At 43.7% G+C, this 10,653-nt stretch overlaps 1 protein-coding gene across 1 annotated transcript; it reads right to left on the bottom strand.

Moving 5' to 3' along the window:
- Window positions 1-6,508: 6,508 nt before the first annotated feature.
- On the bottom strand, window positions 6,509-9,061 carry LOC133924441 (mitochondrial inner membrane protease ATP23-like). The gene is made up of 5 exons (XM_062369964.1): window positions 8,877-9,061; window positions 8,655-8,770; window positions 7,547-7,684; window positions 7,311-7,394; window positions 6,509-6,885 (listed from the first exon to the last, which is right to left on the bottom strand). The coding sequence occupies exons 1-5, from the start codon at window positions 9,010-9,012 to the stop codon at window positions 6,751-6,753; spliced, it is 609 nt and encodes a 202-aa protein (XP_062225948.1). The 5' UTR covers window positions 9,013-9,061; the 3' UTR covers window positions 6,509-6,750.
- Window positions 9,062-10,653: the final 1,592 nt, after the last annotated feature.

The raw sequence follows: 10,653 nt of genomic DNA on the forward strand, positions 1-10,653 counted from the left end.
AAGTTGAGAAGCTAGCTGAGAGTAGCTTTTCTGAGAAGTAGTGTGCTGAGAAAATAAAAAAATTATTGTAAAATCCAACAGCTAAAATCCAAAAGCAGCTTTTCAGAAAAGTCAAAAGCACAGCTTTTCAGAGAAGCCAGAAGCAAAAGCTCAAATAAACAGGCCATAAGCTCCCCGCTTAGCCTCGATCTTCCTGCCATCAGACGCGAAATTGCATTCATCTCATACACATCATGAGATAAGCAAACATGCATCTCCAATAACATATAGCTCAACTTGCAGTTAGTCTAAATCGAGATCCTCAGTTCAAAACACATATCAGAAAAATCGTGAACGTCGGATGATCCAGCGCATACTCCTCTTGCGCGTTGGACCATCCAGCATATGCACCTCAGCAGACACCTTCGTCTGAAATCCTCTCTGCAAGAAATAGTCTGACGAAACATCCGGCATGTTTATCTTCAATCGTCGAATCATTCAGTATGCACAATTCCACCGAACCACTCATTTTGCAACATCTCTGCAAGAATTGGTATGGTGATCCTCCAATGTACACGTCGGACCATCCAGCGTGTAGTGCAGCCTCGAGCACTTTCTGAATCTTCTCTCTCTACAAGAAATACTCCAGTGTTCACTTCATCCCAATACCGAACCATCCGACGTGTACTTTAAATTTTATCTCTGTCTTAAAAGACTCCAATATGTACTCCATCGAAACACCGTACCATCCAACGTGTTCAACTTATATAGCACCAGACCATCCGACATATCTATTCTTATTGAGCTCGTAGACAAATATATCAACTTGATATTCTCTACAACTTTAATTAATCATCATCGTAATATCAATACATATACATATTTTTACAACTCATAAATCAATCACCCAAATTCATTAACCTTATCGATCAGCTACGGACGCTGGCGCCGGCATGACAGGACGCTATCTTTCCACTCCTGTGATCGTGTCCACAAGTACACCCTCACGGGCACTACAGTATACAGTAGCAGTGCGGCACCGTAGACCCGACAGTTAGACTGCGACCTCTCCGTGTACGGATACGGTACGCCGGTCACTTCCAGAAGCTAAACTGACGACGACCGTGCCGTCCGAACCTGAACGCCTCTGGAAAGGCAACGTTCCGAAACGGCCGTGCCAATGTGCCATGCATGAGTGCTGCCGGGGAGGTCAAAGCGCGGCAAAACCGCCGGTCTGTCTGCTAGCCGTTTTGCTCACGCGGAGCCCCAGACGGTCCAAGTGATCGCCGCTTGCTCCCTTGCTTTTGATCAGTGGTAAAAACCTTTTGGTCTGGTGGCACGGCTGGCTAACCTCAAAGCAAGGCCGCCGATGTGAACTGGAGGAGCACGGGAGCAGCAGTAACAACGCAGCGTGTACCCGGCGGGTGATTTCGTCGTAATTTCGGCAAAAAGTAGTAGGAACCTTAAGCCGTGTTTCCGCCTTTCCAGAGTGTCCTCTGAAATGGGTGATCACTATTCACACAGCCTGAAACTCTGAAGATGCTAAACTTTTCTTCTGGTCAGTAAAGTTGTGCTGTTGTACGTACAGTACCTTGTGTCTCTTGACGAGCGAGTGTTCCCAGAAACAAAATTTTCAAGTTGAAATAGCTGTGAATACCACTTTCTGTTCCAAATAACTAGGTTGTAGCATATTTGAGCTAAACATTCAGATGTGATATAGTACGTCATAAGGCGCACGCTGCAACTAACCACACGCCTTGTTGGGTACAACAGCAATTCATTCAGGAACTGTAACGGCTGAGATTGAGAGTGCTTCATGAGAATACGAATGTCTAATAGTGCCGTGTGCCGCTATCTCCTCTGATGATTTGTCAGATCAGCAAACACGGTCATGGTCTTCTGGCTTCAATTGCGGAATGCAGAAATGATACGATGCAGATGGCTACTCAAATCAAGTGAAAGTTTGAAATGCTAGCCACATGGGCAGGGATGCCACTGCTTTCATGCATGCCATCTCATTTCTCTCCTCTGAATGCATCTTCTGAAACCTGAAAGGAAAGGAGCCCAGTAGCAGTATTCTGAACATCTAACATACCAACAACCGTATGGCAAGTCAATGAATAATACGAGTTAATCTAGCATGAGAAAAGGGCAAGAGAATTAAGCTGATGAACTTCCTCAGCAAAAAGAAAAAAAAAAGAGCTGACGAAACTGCGAGAGGGACGACGTAGCAAATGTTCCTTCAGTGTACTTACTCCATTATAGTAGACATGTTCAGTACATAAGCATTTTCCAAGACTGAAAATTTCAGCCTGGCTCTTATTTCACTTACAGAAGAAGCAGAAACATTACCAAGCCAAAATACAAGACCTAAACACCTTATTACAAAAACGTACGGAAATTGAACTGAACTGAACTGAACACTAATCAGTAGTAGTACTATAGCTGCGTATATATCCTAGAAATACTAACATTTGGTCAGGGGCAAAATTTGCGTGCATATATCTGCACGCTGGACACGTAGATACACGGAAGAAATAAAAGGAAGCACGCTAACGATCAACTTCTCCTGGCCTTCATGCTTAAATGGGTGCTGCTGCTGCTGGAGCCTGAAGAATGGACAGCGAGTGGAAACGAAAGCATCAGGCTTTCTGATGCTACCTAAGGCCTACTAGCTGAATCAGTTGTGCTTCGGCGTGCGCCGGTGCCAAGGGGTGTAGTCCATGGTCATGTACGATCTAATCTGATTCCTCTCCTCCGTCCATTGCTCTGCGTGCTGCTTTCTGTCATGCAACCTAATAGCACCTTCAAAAACCAAAAAAGAAGAGAAAAGCTTTCAGAACTGAGTCATCACTAAACAGTGAACATTCAGACTGGAGAGTTTGCAGCAGTAAAGATGAACAAAGCAAGATAACTACAAGATGACTCACCAACGCCTACATGTTGATGAAGTGATGAACTGAAGACTACCAAAAGCACCAGAGCCACCAGCCTCACAATCCCAAGCGACGCCATGCTGCCTTCTCACCTGTGCTCGTTCTCGCAGTCTCACCTCACCTACCTCCTTGCATCTGCGAGTGTGTGCTGTGCGTATATAGAGGGCAAGGCTCAAGTCAAACACATTTGGGAGTCAAAGACACGGAAGATTTTGGCTCTAGGTGTGCAGGGTTTCGAGTTTTAATACCTCCGTCCTGTCCCCCTCCTCGGCCTCGGCCTTCGGAGAGGGACGCATCCCATGAGAAGAATCTATAGTTTCTGGAGCTCTCGCCTTTTGTTTAAGCTCGCGACCTTGCCATGGCTTTCTGGGGCCGGGAGCTGATAAGCTAGTTTAATGGCGGCTCATGTGAGCTCCACTCGCCCCAGCGAACTGCACGGCAATTTAACTAAGCCCCGGTACAAATACCGAAGCCAAGATTAAGAAGCAAAGGATGTGGATTTGAATTCAGAAAAGGTGCCACTAAGCAAGCATGGTTTTTGATTACTGGTTCTAGGTTCTTCAGTAGGCTCATGGCCTCTGAGTGTAGCCTGGATTTGCACAATATTCACATGCTATTGTTATGCGACTGTACTAGAACAGTAGAACATTTGCAGTGCCATTGGTTGATTGTTTTGCCACTCCTAGCTGCTACTGGCCTCTTGAGATTGCTTGTCCTCAGGACTACTTTCGAGCTGAAAAAGAGGCGATGCTAGAGTGGCCTATTGCCGCTCTAAGTGCCCTGATAGTTTTTGAAAGTAGCTTGACAGTGATCCTCGGGATGATCATACTTTGATGCTGTGTTCTTTTCTGTCAGAACAAAGATTTCAGGATATCTGTTGTATGCATTTTTTTAAGTAGTCGCCAAGATTGGCCTCCATACAGATGAATGCAACATCATTAGGTAGCTAGGCTATAGCTTAGTATGTTGTCTTGGATTAGCCGTGCTGCTTAAGTTGTCTTTAGCTGGAATAGGCATAACAGTATTGTTGCCTGTGGATACTTTAGTGCCCTGATACTTTTTTTTAACGAAGTACAACTTCTGGCTTCTATACCAAATATTAATATGACGTTAAGATGTCAAGGATATATGTAATCATTTTTATAATTATGAGCACCCATATCGCTATTTTTATAATTGCGAGTATCGTGCCGAGTCTGTAACTCGAACCCGAGTGAGTAGGTTCCATCACAAATACCCTAACCAATTGAGCTATGCTCAGTTCACACTGTCCTGATACTTTGTGAAAGTAGATTGGTGATAGTGCTAAAGATTGTGGAGTACATATAATATGATACTGTCGCCACTTACCATATCAGGATCTTGAGCTTGAGGTGCCATCCAGTTAGCTTAAGCAGGATCAGCAAAACATAGGCTGCAGGTACATTGAGGATACTCAGCATCGTGCCTCTCAAGATCATCAGAGCAAGCCTTTGGACACTTCCTTCAGAAATGAAGAAATTGCTACAACAGATGGAATTCAGGTAGAAAGGGGTTGAGAAGGGACATTTGCCACCATCGAAGTTTATGGAGGGACCCACGTCGCCTTCCCGAAAGGTGACTTGGGGGCGACAGCATTACCGCTGCCGGAAGCCCCCCTCACCACGACCTCGTGTGGCCGCTGCCGCCACTTTCATCCGGCGATGACGACAGAGGCGGCCGGCAACAGCACGAGGCGGTGGCACCAAGCGGTTGCCATCGCGGTCTCCAGTTCCCCTTCTCCCCTTCCTCCCTCCATCCACCTCCCCTCCCCCCTCCCTCTTCCCTCTCGATGAGCGCTGACTTGAGTAGATCTGGAGTCTTCCCGGCTGGATCTGGCTTTTGAGGGGGGTTCCGTACGGCAACGGCTGACTCTGAGTAGATCCAGCGTAGCATGCGGTTCCCTCTCAGGGGGGCAGTTGTTATGTCCATGGGTGAGCTATGATAGAGTCGGAGCTGCTGCGTCGGGGCGTTCGACAAGCTTGGTAAAGATGACACGTGATGGTCGTGGACGGAGACATGAGAGCAGCAAGACAAAGGCTTATGTCTGTTATGGTAAGTCAGAGCTGCTTGGTCGCAACGTGTGACGAACTTGGCAATGATGACCCATTGGCGGACTCCGTGCTGTTTTCGGTGTGTCGTGTTGTTTGGCTTTTGTTTGTTGGGGTGCTCATGTCGTTGGGTTTTTAGCCGGTTGGCTCTAAATCAACCAGACAGATGTTATAATTTTTGGGCTTAGTTTCTCTCATAAATAGGATAAACTCTCTTCTTCTATAATAACATCGACATCGCTGGTGCCATCTTTTCGAAAAAAAAGATGGAATTCAGGTAAGCAAAAAAAGCATGCTCCTCAAGATACAAATCTCAACAACATAACTGTCTCTCTATGATTGGCCATTGTGACCATCTATTTTCTTGCCAACAAAAGTTAAATTGAACAGAAATATAGGATACTAGTTCATAAGCAATTTTTTTTCCATCTCAGCTGTACTCTCACAGAGAGTTTAATTTTTACTCCCTCCGTTTTAAAATAGATAATATTTTAGAGTTAAACACAAGTATTAAGGTGAAAGATATAATACCCTCTCTTAATACCATTAATTGGATGAGAAATAAGACTTGTATTGGAAAAAAAGTTACTTAATGAAGAAGTAAGACTGGAAGACTGTCATTAGTCCAGATGACAGAAGGACTGTCATTAGACTAGATTGTTCCTAGTGATTTCCACCCAAAACCACATTGCACTGAATCGCTATGACACTCGCAAGTTCTATCTACAGCAGCAATGATATGCCCTGTTAGTGCCAACCTTTCCGCAGACGACTCTTTGGGAGTTGAAGGAAGCGAAGAAGAGCAGCAATATGCAGATCCTCATTTGCCCGTCATAGAGACACTAAAAATACCGGAAAAATCGTGATCTCGAGGAGTAGATAGACGCATATTCTCACAAAATTTCAGGCTCAAACACGTTATCTAGAGGGAGAAGTGAAAAGGCAAAATTTGGATCGTCTGGACGGATCATACCTAGATGGTTTCTTTTCTGCCAGGACAAAAATTTACTTGTAATCAAGCTACTTTCACAAAGAAAACTTGATAGTGCTCATGGCTAAAGACATTACTCTTCAGAATTGCAACAGAGTACAAGGCAGCGGTACTGTAACCGTAAGGCTCCAGGTAGAGTTGAAGCACCAAGGGAAGAGGAGTCTAGATCAGCTTATGTTACACTGATGAATCACTTTCTGCAGTGCGTTGGGTCCCTGCCAATCCAAAGTCTGAGAAAATTTGGATACAAGTTTGAGTGTATTCCGGACGTAGTGAAGATTTAGCCATGGCACAGACACTTTTTTCTGAAAGCCTATGAAATAAATGGACTGAATTGCATGAAACTGATGAATCATTCTTTCAGTGGTCAAGGACCCTATATCGAGTTCGTGACGCAATATTTGCTCTAAACAAAATTCTGGACTTTCCTGTCATAGTTGCAAGAATTTCAATCTTTCTAAGGGGAAACAAAACTACCCCAGCAGATGTACAACAACTTATTTCACACATTTTCACCATGAACAAGATGTTCGGACAAAATTTTCTGCTTACCATATTGAACTTTGTCACAGTATGTCGTGCACAAGAATTGAATTACACGAACTAATTCATTACAATGTTCAGAGACTCATGTCACAATGTAAGAATTTTTGCTCTAGCAGAAAAGTTCTGGATTTTGTTGTCATTTTGCTGAATTATAATTTTCTGAAGGTATCAAAATTATCCCAGCAGGCGTGCACAAATGTAGCTCTCATATCCCAGTTGTGAAAAGACTTCATGGAGCTCTATCGAATGGGCGTGTGTCATTGTAGCATATATGCCATACAGCTTCAATTGCATCTTTTGCAGCTGCCTCCGAGCAGTATGGGTTGTTCTTGACAGACATCAGAGCCCGCCTTTTGACACATTCCTTCAGAAATGCAGAGAAATGTCACAACAGATAAAATCCAACCAGGCAAAAGTTTTAATTGGAAGAGGATATTAATTGATGCTACAACAGCCCTCAAGGACCACTGGAAACTCAATAAAAATATCAATATCCTTAGATGCTCTTTATATTTGACAATAGTAACCAAGTAACTTATTGCCAACATAAATAAATTGAATTTGATAGTTCATATGCAAAGATGTTATGCATGTACGGAATACAGAAAAGACAGCTCTCTTTATATTTGACAATAGTAACCAAGTAACTTATTTCCATAAATAAATTGAATTTGATAGTTCATATGCAAAGATGTTATGCATGTACGGAACACAGAAAAGACAGCTAAGTACCAAAGACATGTGATTTATAGCTTCAATACAAGTCACTAAGTCCGAAAATAGACTTACTTGCTCATGACCCCTTATCTTCATGAAGCCGCGCAACAATTCACGTTTGTAATGGCAATCGCCACTAAGGTGATTAGCTCGGATCTAAGAACAGGAAAAACATACTTAAGTCAATGATCCACATAACTCTAATTCCTTCAACAAAAAAATCAAAATAACTATAAACCGAGCATAAGTTTGTATGCAATAATACATGACAGGAACTCCACTTTACAAGGCAAGTATTTTTTTTTTACCTCAGAGCAAGCATGGTGAGCACAATTCTTCCAGTCCATATTCTTGGCAACGCAGTCATCATAAGCATGTATTAGTTCATGAATAATGACCTGATTTATCTCATCTTGAAATGTCATGTGATTACAGCAAACTTTTACCTGGACACAAATCATTGGAAAATTAAGGCTGTCCTGTCATCAGTAGTTCACTTGAAAAAAAAAAAACGATTCACAAGCAAATCTGTAGTGCCAATAAAACACCAACAAAGCATTTCAGACAAGAATACTATGTTCGACAATTTCATTAGCACATAGTTACTGAGATTTAAGATACAACCAAGAAAAGAGGAGGTTTCTCTCCAGGCCAAACATCAATAATGTTATGCTGCACAAAGTCAAATACCCAGGTTTCAGTGACCAGCTATCCCAGCGACTTACATTAGTATGACAATCTACTCTGCCGCCAACTTATAGCCCCGTCAAAATGTATAGTGGAAAGCTCTCCCTTAGGTAATATATATTGCCAACCAATCTTCAACGAACATAAATATTCAAGGCTGAACTACATTCGCCTATAGAAAACATTTAATCTAGCTCTTGCATGGAGTTCACTATAGTTGATAAGCAGCTCTAATGCTTTTGGTGTTCTCAATATTGAGCACTTGCGGAAAGTCGCAACTTATGTAGTCCAACATAGAGGGTTTCGTTGCTCCGTTACTGAAGAATAAAGTATTTTAAAAAAAAGATATCTAGGGCTTGCTCAGGCCTAAATTCAAGCGAGCCACTTATCCCCTGATCTGCGTAATGTGATGGCAAATCGTGATCCGGCATATACTACTGTAGCCAGGCTTGAGCTGAGGTGGCAGCTAATCATATATAAGATAGCTAAAGGATTGTCATTTGTGCCGAATCCAAATTAGTTTTTTCATAATAGTATGTTCCACTGAAAACCACGTTGGCCTGCATTGTTAAGAATGGCATTTGACAACCAAACAAACTTCAAGTCCGTCCACAGCAGCAATTTAATTGATCAACATGAACTTCTACTTACACCCTCTCAGTGCCAACTTCTAAGCGCTCGATCCTTTCGGAGGGAAAGGTCACAAATGTGAAGGAGAGAAGAGCATACCCCTTCTCGGCTAGCGTAGCCGCCGGCAGAGGAGCAGGTGGCCGCCTGGATGAGCCGCGGCCACACCTGGCACCCAGCCTTCTCCATCCGCTCCCTCAGGAACCGCACCGTCGGATCTGTCCACATAATTGACAGCGCAAATCAGTGCGCGGAGCTCACAGAAACTTACGAGACCAAGAAAAAAGGAAATGGCGGTAGAGGATGGCCGTGGTGGGGGCGTACGTTTGAGCGCCGAGCGGATGCCAGCGACGCAGTCGTCCTGCGACATGCCGCCCCTGTCCGTGGCGGCCCGCGGCTCGGAGGCGGACTCGGCCTCCACGCGGACGTCCGCAGGCGCGCCGCCGTGCTCCTCCGCCATTCTCTCCCCTGCCCACTCGGAGGACTTAGGTTTCGTCGTCTTGCTTGGGAGATCGTTGGGCCTGCCTCGCGATTCGTGAAGACGGGAAGATGGCGCGCAAAACTGCATGGGCCGGAAAGTGGTTGGGCCAAAGTCACAGACAACAACGGGCTGGAACTTATCGTCCTATTTGGGCACAGTGAATAAGAACTTTTTTATTTTTTAAATAAAAAATAGTCAATATATATGTCATTTTGAAAAATTGCAGATCTAGACAAAATATTGTGTTATAATGCTGTCAAAAATTTAAAGCACTATAGAAATAGTCATAAAAAATTATTAAAAAATATGTGGTATACTGGATTCTATTATCTAGCTTTCAAAAAAAATTCAACTCGATCGATCACTTGTTTATCCTGAAAGTTCTCTTTTGAGTAAATTTCAAAAATCTATAAATATTTTAATATATGTTGTAAAAAGCTATAACTATTTTAACACTTGTTGCAAAAAACTATAACTTCCTCACAGTGAATCCACTCAAAATAATTATAGGTTTTTAAAATTTACTTTTATCTTTTTTATTTCTCATTGTACAAGTTGGGGAACTTAGATGGCGTACTTAACGAGCTACTGTAATCTAAATCGTAACCAAAAGTTAGCGAAGCTGTAAATCTTATCTAAAAGACTGAACTCAACTCGAACCAGGTACGGCAAACATGCTTGCTTGAATAATGAGGCAGTCGACAGGCCGAGACGTACCGTTCGGCGGTGCATGTCCTTACCAGTCGTTCGTACCTCAACTTGCAGTATGCATTTCTCAACCGATCTGGACGGATATATCGAGCTCCATGTCCTGCATGGAGCAAGTGCTTAACACGAGCGCGCTTCACAGTCAATCACACGATCGAAGCTCCAGTTGCAGAGTGCTTTCTGTTTATCTTAGCAATCTCGCTCGCGCGAGGATCGATTGCGCAAAAGGCGAGATGCAGCAGTGTGGCAGCTTGTGTTTGTTCTACGATGCAGCAGGGATCAGGGAACCGAGGATGCCAAACTGCAAGGAGACAAACACTGTGTCTGGTGGAGCACGTCGCTGAAGCACTTTCTTATATATATTTTTCTGCAAGCTGCTTCTGTTGCCTTGCATTCGATCTGGAACTAACGTGGCACGCATGCGTGTGGCGCCAAACAGACGCGAATCCAGCCCTTCTCGTCGCTCGAGAATCCAAGGGAGGCCAGGCCGGTCGTGCGTGGTTGTTGCATGCGCTCGCCGGTTCTCAGCTAGCGTTAGTGCGTCGCACGAGGCTGGGGGAGCTCGCTCGATCCTCTCATCTTCAGCTCGAGATTGTCGGCAAGTCTCTCCTGCGTGGTCCACTGGATTGTGCAAGAAGAGAGGGGACGTCTGCGTACGTACACTAGGGCCTGTTTGGTTACCCATATACCCTCAGCTTGATTCGTATGAATCATGTAGGCTGAGTTGAGATAGACTGAAGAGATACAGTAGGATCTGTTTGGTTGGTTGCACGTGCTCAATCTGATTGAGAAGAGATTGTGTTTGGTTGTCCGCATGAGTATATGTTACAATATAAAGGAACTCACTTTTTTACCAAATAACCTTGGGTTGAAAATATTTTTATAAATTAGTACATCACATGATAAGAATAT

Source organism: Phragmites australis, chromosome 7, assembly GCF_958298935.1.
Source record: "Phragmites australis chromosome 7, lpPhrAust1.1, whole genome shotgun sequence".
Classification (NCBI taxonomy): Eukaryota; Viridiplantae; Streptophyta; class Magnoliopsida; order Poales; family Poaceae; genus Phragmites; species Phragmites australis.

Coding starts and splice junctions, on each gene's coding strand:
- LOC133924441 (XM_062369964.1), bottom strand. CDS start 9,012: ATGGCGGAGGAGCACGGCGGCGCGCCTGCGGACGTCCGCGTGGAGGCC. Junction 8,771..8,876: donor CATCCGCTCGGCGCTCAAAC/GTACGCCCCCAC, acceptor TTATGTGGACAG/ATCCGACGGTGCGGTTCCTG. Junction 6,886..7,310: donor AGATAAGGGGTCATGAGCAA/GTAAGTCTATTT, acceptor GCATTTCTGAAG/GAATGTGTCAAAAGGCGGGC.